Source organism: Bos taurus, chromosome 22, assembly GCF_002263795.3.
Source record: "Bos taurus isolate L1 Dominette 01449 registration number 42190680 breed Hereford chromosome 22, ARS-UCD2.0, whole genome shotgun sequence".
Lineage (NCBI taxonomy): Eukaryota > Metazoa > Chordata > Mammalia > Artiodactyla > Bovidae > Bos > Bos taurus.
The window spans coordinates 28,131,966-28,148,769 of record NC_037349.1 but is presented as its reverse complement, the minus strand read 5'-3'; the positions used below and the strand labels follow the sequence as shown (position 1 = coordinate 28,148,769).

Sequence of the window (16,804 nt, the reverse complement as noted above, 5' to 3'; positions counted from 1 at the left end):
ATCACCATTTGTCAACTAATCAATTCAAGGAAAACCTGTAAGTGGATGTGAAAAGCAGCGTACGAGAGTCTCAACAGGATATTAACACAACCTCAACAAAGCCCCTCTACCCCGACAAGACACAAGAAAAAAGGAGAAAACAGTACCTGCACAGCAGAGAAATCTGGCAGATGGCCCTCAACCAAGCGGGCCAAGCTGACATCACCAATAAAGGGACAAAGTGACATCACGTGACTCTTGACAGGATGCACTGAGGAGGACGCACCATCTCTTCTCCTACCCAGAATATAGACCTGAATCCATACCAAATCGAGAGAGGTTATACAAAAGACCTAGCTTGCATTCTGCAAAATTATCAGTAGCAAGGAAGACAAAGCTGAGGCACTGCTCTAAAGGAAAGGAAACTAAAGACACAGGACAACGAAATAAAACCTATGATCTGGGATTTGCTCTTGCTATCACAGACATTGTGGGGATGATCAGAGAAATCTGACTAAATGCTGTAGACAACAGTATCCTACCAATGTGTATTTCCTGATTTAGATAACTGGACTGCAGCTATATAACAGAAGGTCTTATTCCTAAGAAACACACACTGATGTATTTAGGAACAGGGGGTAGAGACAGAAAAGGATAAAGTAGATGTTAATGTTGGAGGAATCTGGGTAGAGACTGTAGAGGAATTCATTGATGTAAGTCTGAAATTATGTCAAAATAAAAAATAAACAGAAAAAAGGAGCATCTTCTATTGCTTCTCCTAAAACTAAACGCCTTTCCAGGTGAATCCACTTGCCACTCTGCAGTTTTAGCTGGTGGGAGAATATTATCTTCACTAAGTAAAATCCTGCTTTACCAAGTGGCCTAGGTTGGGAATGGAAGACAGTGTTAATTCATTCCAGTCAACTCTGGCTCAGACGTTTCAGCAACAACACAGTAACTAAAGCTAGAGCAAACAGAGAACGACCGATTTACACAAAGGCCGCTGAGGACACACAACTTGCGTCACTACATGCCTGTCTCCAAATCATAACACTCCCGAGATGCACACATATTTACAGAGGACCGTACAAAATCAAGGTTACTGGCGACAGAGGGCTTTACTGTCCTGCCTTCACTGCATTTGGAGAATTGCATTTATTATCTCAAAGCAGAAACAGGACCTTGCATTTAACCCAGACAACTGTTAGAGAAACTCACTCACCACCAAATGAGAGGTGAGCATGATGCAAGAACAAGCTTCTGCGCAAGGCACCTGGCATCATAAGGTTTGGGAATAGGACAAATCTCTACCCCAGTCATCCTCTTTGGGGTCCCTGCCATAGCCAGAGATACTGGTGGAAATCTACAGAAGTGATTTTCACTGTCGCAAAGAAAATCGAGGTGGGGACCGGGGATGCTAGAAGCCCTACACTGCACAGGGTCTTGGATAGTGAAGAGTTATTCGACTTTCGGGATAACTTCCCCATATCATTCCAGACATTAGTAAAGATAAAATAACACACTTTTAATAAGTACCCGAGAGCAGACTCTAACTCTGTTTTACATATAAACACTAAGGGGGTTTTGGGGGTTGCGATTTAAATACATACAGATTACACACCCATTTTCTCAGCAGAATTACTCAGCACAGCATAAAGGTGAAAGCAAGCCAAACGTCCATCAGTGGAGAAATGGGTAAACAAAATATGGTATATACTTCTACACATACAGTAGAATAGCATTCAGCTTTAAAAAGAAAGGAATCCTGACACAAGCTACAAGCACACAGACAATCCTGAAGTACACGGTGTTTACTCATTCGCTTATACAGAAAAAGAAATGCTGTGTGATTCCACTTACATGGGGCACACAGTCGTCAAATGCATAGAAACAGAAAGTAGAAGGGGGCAACCAGGAACTGGGTGAGCAGGAGGAGGGGTGGCTTAGTGGCTACAGCTCTAGTTTGGGAAGAGGAAAACTTCTGGAGATGGGACGGTGGTGATGGCTGCACGACTGCATGGGTGTACTTAACGCCACAGGAAAGTACACTTCAAAATAGCGACCACGGTGAACTGTACGTTACGTATATTTTACCACAATTAAAAAAAAAATACATACACACAGATGTGTGTAGATCAAAGGAAGACTGCAGTTTTTTTTGGTGCCATATCATAACCACAATCTGTTCACCACCCTGGAAAATGCAACTGTGGAGGGCGATGCCTGAATCCACAGCACCGCCCACGTGGACCCAGCAGAGGAGTAGCTGGTGTAACCATGGTGAGTCCACACGGAGGTGCCAGAATCTGGCAATAAACATCACAGCGTCTTCTAATGTTACCGTGCCTGAGTGTTTACACACTGATCCGTGCATTTTTTAATAAATGATCTCCCTTTTGTTCTTCTATTCCAGGACAGTACAATAGCCACCAGTAGGTGCGTATGTATTGGGTTGGTCAGAAAGCTGATTCCGGTTCTTCTGTAAACCAGCTTACGGAGAAACCTAACCAAATAGGTTCTGGCCAAACCAATATATAAAAGTTAGTTGTGAATTTTGTTTCATGATAGTATTGATGGTATTTCACAGTATTTCTTATAAAAACCAAGGTGAGTGTGCTTGGCTCTGATGTGGGCGGGATCTACAGTTCCGTCCTCAGGGAACAAAGAGCAGCAGGAACAGGGTAACTGCTGACAACTCTGCTGAGGAAGAGACTCCCTCGGTCCCTATGGATTTAATATAAGCATCCTTTCATCGGAATGAAAGTTCTTACAGTCAAAGTCTCGCGGGAGTTTGCCCACTCATCTGAAAAGGAAGCAATCTGACGGAAAACTAGAAAACCCCTGACTCTTAGTGATAAAACCCACATGCACACTTAAAATAATCAAATTCATGCCTGGTAATAAACTCAGACAGAGATGAGGTGAACCGGGGAACGTTATTTTCAGGCATGGGAATCACTGCGTCACGTCAAAAGAGATTAGAATCTGACTGAGAAGGGTACGGGGTGTCAACTGCAATTACACATCTACTGTTTCTCTATGGGGATCATCCCTTTTTCCATCTCAACAGTGGGACATGATTAATATTTTACATACTGTCCAAAAGCAGAATGTGACTTACCAGAAACCGTACTGAACACTTCAAATACAGATCCCCGCTTTGCCAAGAGAAAATCCTGCCCAGCTGTACAGTGCTCATTTGCAAAACATAAGAGCAATGAAATTCCATTACTTAGAGAAACTGGCTGTTCCACCAAACCCTTGGCAACGGAAGCTGTACTTATCTTTTGGAACAATAGTCTCAGAAAATGTATTCTCTCTCTCTCTTCACAGAAGACGGTAAAGGATGCATTTGAACTCTTGAAAGAGCGTCCTGCCCAAGCAAATTCCTGGAAGGGAAAATCCACTTCGCTGACCTGGGAAGTAGGAAGACTGACCCTAAAACATGCAGCAGAAAGAGTTCCAAGTGTAAGAACTCTTCAAAAAGTCAAGGAGGATGTAGCATGGTTAATAATGTCCTTAAAACAAGATCAAGTATCCTTTTAGTAAGTAAGTTTTCACACTGCATCCCCTCCTTCTAAAGAATAACTCTTATACCATAACTTGTTTAGTTTGTTTACTTGGGGAGATATAACCATCTATTTTCTTGAGGATATATAAACTGCCCTGAACTGTACTGCTTTGAACATTGCAGAAATCATCCAAATTAGACCAGAAAAGCGAGACTCTATCTTTCTCTTCCCAAGGTTCCCTTCCCAGAAGCATGTGGCCACTTTTCTGTTGGTTATGTGAGTCTCCCTTGTGGCTTATCCCATGGCCAGAGCTTCCAGTCAGTCCACGGTTTGAAATAGGCCAGAAATACACTCAAGAAGTATAGATACTATGCAAATGTGTTTGGAACATAGAACATCCAGTGGTCATAGGGCCATTTTTCCAGTTTCCTATTTAACATGCTATATTATGCCAACAGCACATGGGGAAGCTTTTTATGGGCTTCAACGTCTCATCCTGGATTCTCACATTTAAATTTGTTCCCCTCATATAAAATCCAACACATTGAGCCCATGTATTCACCCATTAAAAGAACAATCAAAATGGCCAAAATCACAAACAAAAAATAGTCACATATCAAAATTTGCAATGAGAGCCCACACAAGCAGGCCACACAAACAACTCTTTCCCTTTCAGCAGCTCCGGGCAGGCTAGGACACTGACCCTATTCCCGAGGGTCCTATGATTGGGCAGAAGTAGCTACCTCCCCCAGCAGAAAACTAGAAACCTCCTACACAGAAGTTTAAAATGATGAGTGAAGAACTGAAAATGAGAACAGTGGTGATAAGTGATCCTCCTGAAAATCAATCTTTGTCTGCAAACCCTTAAGTCAAACTGGTACAACTGACAACAGGCAAGACACAGAAAAGGGGGAATGACACATATGCAGAAATAATTGTGTGCCATGAGCTCTGAGGACATGAGAGTGATCCCGAAGCTGCCACAATTACCCTCTGGTCGCCGACCTGAACCAAGTCCCCATTTGCACAACAGGGACTTGTCATCTGGTTCTAACTAACACACAGCTCCCCAGTGGTTTTCACACAAAGCTCTGACTGAAGCACACAGAACAGATGCACAGCTGCATGAAAAGAGCCAAATCGTCAACAAGCCACTCATACTTTGGCTTCTCTATACGGAATATAAACAAAAACTTAACACCAAGGCAATCAACACCCAATGTGGTCCCACACAATCGGAGAAATCTGTCTCCCGCCCAAACAGCCACCAGTTGAGGCCTCCCTCCCCAACAAACATCTAGCCTTGAGCCGGATGAAGACTGCATGGCATTCAGCCTATAAAAGACCCTGGCAGTGTTCACATACCTCAATAATCCTGTCGTGAATTTGCAGGCCTCCGTCCTTGGCTGCCGGCCCGCTGTCAACTATTTTGGATACAAAGATTCCTTCACTGGACGATCCATCTTGGTTGTCCTTTGGGTTAAAAAAACAGAGGCATGAATGCTAGGCATTAAGTTGATCGTGAAAATCAAGCCAACACTCTTAAAACAGTAATGGACTCTTGCTGGTGTCACTTGTGGCAAGGGGGTAGAAGTCAGCTGTTTCCCCTCATATCTGTTTTAAACTAAAATGAACACATCGTAAAATAATTCGAGTCAGACCAAAAGGTATAAAATGGTAAGTCCCTTCCATCTCCAACCCACAGTCCTTCTATCCCTTTGTAGCATTGATTGGCAGTTAATCCATCCTTTCTAAAACATTTTTTCTTTGGCCAGGCCGCACAGCATATGGGATCTCAGTTCTCTGACCAGGGATGGAACCTCTGCCCTCTGCAGTGGAAACTCAAGAATCTTAACCACTGGACCGCCAGGAAGTCCCTTTCCAAAACATTTTTTTTTTTTTTACTTTACAATATTGTATTGGTTTTGCCATACATCAACATGCATCCGCCATGGGTGTACACGTGTTCCCCATCCTGAACCCCCTTTCCACCTCCCTCCCCATACCATCCCTCTGGGTCATCCCAGTGCATCAGCCCCAAGCTTCCTGTATCCTGCATCGAATCTGGACTGGCCAAAACATTTTAATGTATCCCTTCCTAAGTGAAAGTCTTAGTCTTTCAGTCATGTTCAACTCTTTGCAACCCCATAGACTGTAGCCCGCCAGGCTCCTCTGTCCATGGGATTTCCCAGGAAAGGATACTGGAGTGGGTTGTAATGTCCTTCTCCAAGGGATCTACCTGACCAAGGGACTGAACCCATGTCTCCTGCATTGCAGGCAGATTCTTCACCACCTGAGCCACCAGGGAAGCCCATCCCCTTCCTAAACATGTATCTATTCCTTTCTTATATACATAAATGGGATTATGCTCCACTCAACCTCTTTCACTAAACTGTAAAAATGTTAGAAATTTTTCACCATCTGACCCACCATCACCCTCATTTCCTTAAGTGACTAGACAATCAATCCTCACACAGGAGTAATTAGTACTGTTTCCAGTTGTTGCTTCCCTGCTGGCTGAGACAGTAAAGAATCTGCCCATAACGCAGAAGACCTGGGTTCATGGACAGATAAGTCTGGCAGGCTACAGTCCATGGAGTTGCAAAGAATCAGACACAACTGAGCTACTACCACCAGTTAGTCGCTATTAGAGACAGTAGCACCTCCAATACCTTTCTACCTGTATTTTTAAATAAAGACCTTCGCTAGTATATATTGCTGCAAATCCCTAGCAATGGAATCGCTGGGTTGAGAGTATGCATATTTTATTGATGTTGCCAAGTTACCCTTCAGAGAGCCTCTACTGATAGCTCATTCAACAAAGTATATTCTCATATCCTTACAAGCACAAGTGTAATGTTAAAATTTTAAATTCAATAATCTGATGGTGAAAATAGGCTTTTGATTTTTCTTGTGATTTGCATCAGAAAACCCCACCACGAACCAGCCCCCACCTCTTCAATCCTAATGAATTCTGATCTCCAATCTCTTTGAATCCCTTTAGATCTTTCAAACTCCAGTCTGAAAGTCTCTGGGAAAGAAGACAGCTCACTGCTCAAAGTCTTTCCTTTATTTAAAATAAAAAAGCTTCAACAAACTCATTAAAAAAACAAAACAAAACAAAACAAAAAAACCCCTCACAGCTTGTTCATGAACTTCTTTCCAAACAGCATTGGGATGAATACTTTCCAAGAGCATGGATTAAATTTCTCGTGATTAGCAGATGGATTTAGAAATGAAACGGCAAAAGTGAGTGTTGTTTCCGAACAAAAGGATTTAGGAAGTAAATTCAGGATGTTCCACAAAAAACTCCCAAATCCACCATCTTGGTGATTTCCCTGCCATAATGCCGTAAGAACATCTACTTCAGTAATCATTTCTCTGTACAAATACATCAAATTTGTAAAATACAAATACATCAAATGCAAATACATCAAAATTCCATTTGTTAAAAAATTAAACAACCCCCAAACCCTATATTCTAAAGATGGAGAGAGATGACTTTGAAGTCTACCCCCTGAAGTCTAACAACAGGAACCCACAGTGGGAAAACGCACACTCCCCAACTCTGCTCTCCCCTCCCTGCCCCGCTGCTCACAAAGACACACACACAACACTATATAATGTTATAATAGGACTCAAAAGAAACTAAAATCACAATGTAAAATGAGCATTAAGGGTTGTTCCCAACATCTATCCCCACAAGACAAAGATAAATCTCCCACTGCCATCTGGGTTCCCTCAACACTCTTCCGGGGGGCTGGATCAGTAAGACTGTGGGCGCTGAGCTGGATCAGCCGGCCCACAAAGACACCACTGCCCAGCATGGCAGCCCTTCCCTCGGGCCTAGCGCACACTAACCCTTTCCCGCCTGAATCTCTTTGAGACTCCTCTCTCTCTCACAGCCACTACTAACAACGCACAAGTCGCAAGCATATCTCAGACAGAAGCACAGAGAAGTGCGACAGCTTCTATTTACTGAGTGCACACCAGGTACCAGGTACATGGAGCTTCCCAGGTGGCTCACTGGTAAAGAATCGTCAGCTAAAAAAGGAGACACGGGTTTGATCCCTGGGTCGGAAAGATCCTCTGGAGAACGAAATGGCAACCCACTCTAGTACTCTTGCCTGGGAAATCCCATGGACAGAGGAGCCTGATGGGCTACAATCCAGGGGGTCGCAGAGTCAGCTAAACAACAGCAGCCAGGTACATAATGAGTGTTCTCTGTCTATCATTTAATCCTCATAAGAGCCACAAGTACTGGTAAGTAGTATAAATATCCATTTCATAGATGAAAGAAATCTGAGACAGGTTAATTGACCTACTCAAGGTCATACAGCTAAAAAGTGGCAAAGGTTTGTTTCCAACTAAGGATAGGCTGATTCTCTTACACAAACTCTAAATGCAACATTGTCTCCCATTGAGAAAAATTTCAAAAATACACATGAATTCAGAAATACAGCATTCCAGGCTATGGAATATTCCACCAGAGGACCCTGAAGAGTCTCAAATGACCACAAAGGATTTATGGACAAGCTTAAGTTCCGTAAGAGGTGACGTCAATACATCAAATGAAGAGATCTGTGTTTACTCTGATTGAACTGCTTTGCATTTCTCGGCTGGGGAGGAAGGAGGAGATAGGGGCTGAGATTTTGGTTTTGGCTCGTTTTGCAGAATAATACATTTGAACAGAATTATTTATCTTAAGGCGCATCAGAAAGTCCCAGCAAAAATCAGAGAGGGACAGGCAAGAGCAAACACCAAACTGAGGTCATATGAAGACTGTGATAAGGGATGGGAACAGAATGTAAAAAACATAGAAAGCACAAAATCAGAGAAAACCAAATCAGAACATTCCTGATCCTCTCAGAACACCTCTCTCTATTCTTTGTTTGGAGGCTCCTCTCCTAACACATTTTAAGGCACAGCTATGCACCAAGGTGAACCAAAATGACTTAGGATTTGTTTGGGTTTGCTGGCCTGAGAAACAGAAAAATGAAAGGGCTTGTTTCCATCCCAGGGGTGCCAGACAATGAAGTAAACTTGCCAAAGGCCGAAGGTCTGATACACCAGACTGGCTGCTGTTTCTTCAGGGACCTTAGCACTCGTGAATGGGTGATGTGATTTTGATAAGAGCATTACGTACTGCATGGTGCAATGAAAAGCCTTATGTCAGAGCCCCCCGCTGGGCTTATATCACAACTCAACCAAGCATCCAACACAGGGATTCCTTGGGAAACACACACGTCATTCGCCCTGCCTTCTACTTCCAGTAACTAACAATGAGAACACATTGTTGCTCATCCTGGCTTTTTAGCATGTTCTCAATGACCTGCCAGATTTCCAGGCAACAGGGCAGAATCCATTTAGGTTTTATTATGCTGCTGCTGCTAATCAGGACACGTTTTTAAAAACATGATGGCAAACACATGCATATGGAATTCCATTTCCCTCCCCAGGGCTATCCACGGAGTTCTTGCAAAAAGACCACATAAGCCGAGAGCCCTTTAATGCTTCAAAAATCAGTCTAGTTTGTGCTTATACCACTTTTTTAAAGGAAAAAGAAAATGACCTAAAACATATTTTTTGGTAAGTCTGAGAAAAACAAAACCAAACTGCATTCTAGTGAACTTGGAAGCATCCTTTCATCCCTGGGGAGGTGCAGAAATGAAATACCATCTTTGTGGGCTTTCCCGTTGTTGGATGACAACAATTGCCAAGCCATGAGTTTGCCTCTCCACTTCAGGCATTTTGCAAAATTCAGGCTCCCCTTTTCTATATATAAGCTTTGGTGTGCAGAGAAGAGGGCTTCCTGGTTTGGACTCTTTGGGCTACAGAAGCTTTCAAACTGTCTAAAAATGAAAAGCATCTTTCTTTACTGTAGTTGTTTCTTAAAATGGTAACGGTAATGATGGATAGGGAGAGAATGAATAATTATGAATAAAAACCAACTGTAGCCAACTGTCTTGTTACATGTGCCAAGTGGCAAAACACGTCTCCCGATGATAAGGTGGAGGACTGAGTCCCTGGGATCCTGGGACCATGACTGAGCCAGTCAAGCCCGATTTGGCTCCCTCAGCCCTTCTCACAGCTGGAAAGCCTGACCCTCAGCAGCAGGGACTGAATCAGAGCAGCACCAAGACATGCTGCCTGGGATGGCAGGCAACCAGAAAAAAAAAAGGAAAAGCAAACAAGTCCCAAGCTGACATAATTTGGGGTGTCCCAAATGGTGGTAGTGGTAGAGAATCTGCCTGCCAATGGAGGAGACACAAGAGACCTGGTTTCAGTCCCTGGGTTGGGAAGATACCCTGGCGAAGGAAATGGCAACCCACTCCAGTATTCTTGTCTGGGAAATTCCATGGACAGAGGAGCCTGGTAGGCTATGGTCTATGGGGTTGCAAAGAGTAGGAAATGTCTGAGTGATTGAGCACAGAGATCATTTTAGTTTAAGAATTCCCCTAAGATGATGGGAAGAACAAGGGTATGCCCACATCCCTAGGGCTCAGGCAAGACGGACAGCTCCCTGCCCTAACCAACCTTCATTCTATTTTAACCTCATCATTTAGAAGTGTTCTTTTTAAAACATACTTTACAAGGCAAATCATGTATCAGTTAATCATTTTAATGACTATGTACCACCTACTATTAAGCTGTCATTTTCTTGCAATAAACCATGCTCGTTTGTTGTTGAAACTGTGGCTTTGGCCAAAAGCAAAGGGAATTTAATCACAACCCGCCTCTTCTTCTCTGGTCTCTTTCTGACCACGTCCTGCCACTCCTCAGCTCTGTCTTTGTCCTTGGCCAGGTTTCCCTGGGTCTGTCCACTTTCTTTTATCTCAGTGGCCTTCAAAGATGGGTACTTGCAATGAAACACAGTGGAATGATGAAACAGTATATTAAAAATCATATTCATATTTTAATTTCATCATTTAAATGATTCTTTAGCATGTAGCTTTTATAAGACAGGTAATATTAGTTTCATAGTAAATATATGTATAATTTGTAACCAACTATGTCCAAATTTTTTCCTACAGTGGGTCCCTTGGACTGTAAGGAGATCCAACAAGTCCATTCTAAAGGAGATCAATCCTGGGTGTTCTTTGGAAGGACTGATGCTAAAGCTGAAACTCCAATACTCTGGTCACCTTATGCGAAGAGTTGACTCATTGGAAAAGACTCTGACGATGGGAGGGATTGGGGGCAGGAGGAAAAGGGGACGACAGAGGGTGAGATGGCCAGATGGCATCACCGATGCGATGGACATGAGTTTGGTTGAACTCCGGGAATTGGTGATGGACAGGGAGGCCTGGCGTGCTGTGATTCATGGGGTCGTAAAGAGTCGGATACAACTGAGCAACTGAAGTGAAGATTGTTCAACTAAATATATTATACATGGACCTCTGATCTAGCAAACTCCTACTCATTCTTCAGAACCCAGCTTCAATGGCCTGCCCCATGATGCCTTATTCCCCAGGGCTAACTGCCTCCCAAAGCATCTTTAGCTGAACTCAGGCACAGAGTTTTATCAGTGAGAACAGTGCTTCCCTCTCTAATTCATCAGTTTCTCCACCTGGACATGAGCTCCATGAAGGCGGGGCAAACATTAGTTACATCCAGATGGCTGACATCTTCTTATCCTTTAGGATTTGGCTTTATATCCCTTCCCCTCTTTCCTAAACACTCTGGGCAATGATGCCCCTTGCTCCTTGGCATGTAGCATAGCCATCCTCCCATTTTTTCCCCTTCATTGTACTTCTCCCAATCTGTAATTACTCTTTATACTTGTTTCTTGCCTTATATCACCCAGGACATAAACTCAGTGACCAGAGGGATCCAGTCTCCCCAGCCAATATCTTCAAGTCCCTAGCAAATAGCCCATGTATAATGCTTAACTGTTGAATGAGTGAATCTGATTTTTCTTTCCCTTTTCCTTGACTATTTTCCTCTTAAGCTGACTAATGAGGAAGATGTTTGATTTTAGTTGATCAGTTGTGTCCAGCTCTTGGCAACCCCATGGACTACAGCCCGCCAGGCTCCTCTGTCCATGGGATTCTCCAGGCAAGAATATTGGAGTGGGGTGCCATTGCCTTCGCCAGGGGATCTTCCCTACCCAAGAACTGAACCTGGGTCTCCCTCACTGCAGGCAGATTCTTTACTATCTGAGACAAATGAGGAAAGGCTGGGAAAAGGAAAAGAACAAGAGATGACACATACTTTGGGCACCCCACATGAAAGGTGAGACTCCAGAACATATCCTCTGCCACCTCCCCAGAGCCCTCTCAGCAGACATTTTCCTGGCAGTTAAATCAACAGATCTGAATTCAGCCTCCCCTTTCTGGAGGAGGGGATCATGATGAATGGGGTGAACAAACAGCTCCAGTGAGAGGGAAGCGCAAAGGATACACCAGCCCACAAATGAGGGAATGGCCCCTGACTGATGAAAGGTGGGTAGAAGTCCTGACAAGACTGCCAGCCTTGGAGCCCCGACTCCAGCAAAGCCCCTCACTGTAAGTGCACAATCCTTTCTTCTTTTAAACTTATTTTGTATTGAGGGGGTAGATTGAGACCCTGATTTGATTCCTGGGCTGGGAAGATCCGCTGGAGAAGGGATAGGCTACCCACTCCAGTATTCTTGGGCTTCCCTAGTGGTTCAGATAGTAAAGAATCCACCTGCAATGTGGGAGACCTGGGTTCGATCCCTGGGTTGGGAAGATCCCCTGGATGGAGGGCATGGCAACCCACTCCAGTATTCTTCCCTGGAGAATCCCCATGGACAGAGGAGCTTGGCGGGCTAAAGTCCAGGGGCTTGCAAAGAGTCGGACATGACTGAGTGACTAAACACAGCACATAGACAATTAACAATGTGACAGTTTCAGGTAAACAGTGAAGGAACTCAGTCATACATATACATGTATCCATTCTCTCCCAGGCTTCCCTCCTATCCAGGCTGTCTCATTAAACTGAGCAGAATTCCACACATATTAACATGACTTTTCGCAGTTCAACTGCTATCAAACTAGACATGAACTCTTCAAAGCTAAACAGCTAGGATTAGCTATTGTATGACTAGGACAAGGCTACATTAGGAGACCACAACTAATCCCCCCAACCAAATCACTTTGCTGTACACCCGCAATTAACACAACATGTAAATCAACTATGCCTTAGTAAAAAACAAGATGATAAAAAATCCCGGGTGTGAAGATGATAAAGGCACAATGAACTCTAACTAGAGCAGAATGAAGTGAGCAAGGTTTCCTACCCTTCACAGCCCAGTTCTTGATCCCTTTCCCAGCTACATCAAGGACCTGTAAAATCCATCTCAACAACTAACATACCACACACGGCCGGCCACCAATGATGTTGAATCCCAAGGAGCCAGAGTCCCGATGCAGGACTAGAGTCAGGCTTTTTGTTTCTTCACCCTGCAGGGAATAAATGAGTTCAACATTTCATTAACATTTAGGAAAACAATGGGGGTAATTTTCTATCTAAATGGACTCATGGATTGTCAACCTGTATCTCTAGAGAAGTTTAACCCAGAAAATTTGGGAGGCTCATGCTGAAACTCTGGTCTGTGTTGAGGAGATTACAAACATTTCTAGATCCCATCAGACCCTGCGGTGAGCACTTAAGAATATCTGAAGACATCCAGACAGAAGTAACAAACATTTTCTCTCGGTGACACCTTGCTCTGCACACACATCTTTGCTTTGGCCCGCCCACCATAGGCTGGCTGTTTTCATCATTTGTGTTTGGGAGACTTAGGGGGAGAAACAGCGCTTAAAAAGTCAGACTCAAACATGGGTGGGAACAAGGAAAATCCTGAATCTTACTAAAAAGGGAGGAGGGGGCATTTTCACAAAGTAATGACTGTCCAGTCCTGAGGAGACGCAGACTGCTGAACAGAAAACACTCTGTTTAAGGCAGGTGGGACCACGTGAGCCACTTTAAATCAAATAAGCAGAAGTGGCCCCGGCAGGTCTCAGAGGCACAATGTTCAACAGTCAAAGAAGAGGGAGATGCCAGGGCCCCCCAACCAACACTCTCCAGTAATAGACAGATAGATAAAAATAGATCTCACCTTCTGTGCAAACTATCACTTAATAGGCTTTGACATAAATGCTAAACTCACAGATATACCACTGAAAGGGTCCCAACTATTCGAATGGTATGCAAAGGTCCACATGCACTGGCTATAAATTTGCAATTGCTTCACTCACATTTTCTGTTTAAACAGGGTATCATTTAAATGTGGCATTTAAAAAACAGTATGAAATATTTCATTATATGCTTTCTCAAAAACAGCACTAACAGCTTATCACAAAAGAGGTTTTATTCGGATATTTACTGCTTCCTGGTGCAACTTGTGCCTTATACTTTGGCAGGGGTGGGGGGGGAATAAATGGCAATATTTGAATGACATGAATGCAGCTATCTGACTTGACCACCATGCAGGCAAAGAAAGCCACACTTTCTGACCTGCAGTGCCCAGTGGTTTTTTTCTGCCACCATTTTCAATGTAAAATACTGTTCCACCATTGTCAATGTAAAACCCTGTTCCGTATTTGGCCAGGAAAAATGCACAACATAGCCACACGCACATTCACGCATACATTAAAGATTAATAGATTTCAATGTGTAAAATTATCTCCCTGGGCTTAACATTCTCAGTAAACAAGCCTGTTTCTCCTGACTAGTTAGTATATTGCAGAACTCGAAATATTTTCAAAAACGTCACAGAAGTTAGCATCAATTACGAAAACGCTGTACAAAATGAAAATGATAATTTACTATTAGAAACAGGCTGTTTCTGATGGAAATAACTACATATTCTATAAGAACAAAATAACAAAGTCTTCATTTCTTCAGATTGAAACAAAAGATTCATTTCTGTCACTTACTCGTTACAGATAGAGTATATAAATATAAGAGAACCCAGTCTCTATCAAGCTACCATACTTAACAAAAAACAGCAGAGCCTCATTAATGATAACCATTTACTTACTTAAAAAAAAAAAAATCCAATCCACAGTACCACCATTCAGAGCATCTAGTTTCCCTGGTAGCTCAGTTGGTAAAAGAATCCGCCTGCAATGCAGGAGACCCGGATTTGATTCCTGGGTTGGGAAAACCCGCTGGAGAAGGGAATGGCTACCCACTCCAGTATTCTGGCCTAGAGAATTCCATGGCCTGTATAGTCCATGGGGTCACAAAGAGTCGGACACGACTGAGTGACTTTCACTTTCACTTTCATCAATGGTATCAATCTTTATCATTAATTTGAACCAACAGCGAGACTAAACCTTGCAGAATAACCCTAATAGTTTGGAGATGTAAATGCAATGTTTTGCAAACTTAAACAGTTTATATCTTTCTGCCTTGGAAATGGAAAAGGTTGCTAAGTCCACATCTTGCTTTATCTTAGCTGAAAAAGAAATACATGGGAATTTGAGTGAGTTATCATACATAGCTTACATTTCTGGCTTTCATAACTAATCAATAATAGAAACTGCCAGGTCACAGTAATCTAAGGCAGATAGCTCTGGTTGGACAACCTCAAATGAGGCAAAAAGGAGAATGCACAGCTAAATGATTAAAACAGACTCGTTTTAAATCTACTGTGTGATAACTATTTTTTTTTTAAATGAAAAATAAAGAAATCATATTACATTAACAACAATAACAGCTAACTTTTACTGGCTCTTTATCATGTGTTGGAAATTATACTGAGCACTTAAGTGCTTTATTTTGTCTAATAATCCAACCAATCTTATCAACTGGCACTATTACCATTCTCAAGATATAGGTGGGAAGATTGGGAGGATTAAAAAAGCTTGTCAAGAAGCTAGTAAGAGGTCACTGGCATTTAAACCCATGATCTCCTAGATTCTAGACTGCAACTCTCTACACTGTCTTTCTTGTGTGGATGTAGAAGACTGCCATGTAACCTGGCAACATCTGAGGTCCCACCCAAGCTGATTCCCTTGATGGCATTCCAAAAAGTTCCACAAAGAAATTTATTATAGGAGGTCTTGGCCAGGAAACCAGTACCAGAACAGAACTCTAAACTCTTTATTAAACTATTAATCTCCAAAAGATCCAGCCTGACATACCCAGAAACACCTAGGTCTGGTCCCAAACTCAGAGATCTCTTTCCAGGGACAATGGAGACCAACTGAGACAATGCCTGAAACAACATCATTTAGCCAAACATCAATCTGCAAAGACTGATCAAGTTAACAGTCAAGTTAACCCTCTAACCCTCCCTGCCAGATGCAATCAACCGCAGGAGTTAAGAGAGCATGTTCTCTTTTTCTAGAAGTGTGTTGACCCAGTCTGTTGTCCAGCAGGCTTACACACTGGCTTTAGGTGACATTGCCTATTTTAGGACTAATTTACAGGACTGAGCCACCACATGGAAGTTTCAACACATGATGCTGGGAGTGATGACAGAGAAGAGAAATGCTCTGGCTAGACTGAATTACTTTCATTTCTCTAACTCTCAAAGGTCAGTTTCTTTTCTCCGACACCCTGAGCTCCATTCTGATTTTTCCTTTCCACTTCCTTCCCCCTAAGCAACCTGAACTACTTTTGTTTACTTTCTGATTCTTCAGAAGAAATGTTAATAGAGAATTTTAACAGGAGGCTTCACATAATACCATGTTAACAGATTAATTTCTGATTAATGATTTAATCTGTTCCTGGGTTCAAAGTGTATCAGGATAGAGGGTATTTAAATGATTCTCATTCAGTTATACTCTACCCAGTAAAGCAAAGAAAGTGAAAGTGTCAGTCACTCAGTCATGTCCAACTCTTTGTGACCCCATGGGCTATAGCTCTTCAGGCTCCCCTGTCCATGGGATTCTCTAGGCAAGAATACTGGAGCGGATTGCCTTTCCCTTTTCTAGGGGCTCTTCCCAAACCAGAGATCAAATCTGGGTCTCCTGCATTGTAGGCAGATTCTTTACCATCTGAGCCTCAAAGATCTCAAGAGATGGATAAATGGAATAAGGACAAAGGCTCTCATCAATGCTGCTTTCCCAACTGTTCACAGATGTTACATTTGTAAGTAACATCATTCATCTAAAGGAAAATTTAATTAATATTGCTCTGTCTTGGTAGTTTATCATGACCCATGCTTTGAAACTTTCTCAATGTCTTGATATAACAAAATAAAAGATGGGAAAGAGCTCTCTTTCACATAAACAACTGAGTAACCAAAACATCAGGCTTTTGAGGCAGGTATTATATCAAAGCTCTGTACCTGGGAAACTGAGGCTCTGAGAATCGCATACACTTGCTGAAGATCA

The 16,804-nt window shown here is 42.7% G+C and overlaps 1 protein-coding gene across 1 annotated transcript in view; it reads right to left on the bottom strand.

Annotated features, from left to right (window-relative positions):
- The window catches only part of PDZRN3 (PDZ domain containing ring finger 3), a 269,294-nt gene that overhangs the window by 238,764 nt on the left and 13,726 nt on the right, over positions 1-16,804 (bottom strand). Inside the window, exons 2-3 of the mRNA XM_002696956.7 lie at positions 12,830-12,916; positions 4,857-4,964 (exon numbers count right to left, since the gene is read on the bottom strand). Coding sequence (XP_002697002.2) covers positions 4,857-4,964; positions 12,830-12,916 — 195 coding nt within the window. The remainder of the gene's footprint in view (positions 1-4,856; positions 4,965-12,829; positions 12,917-16,804) is intronic.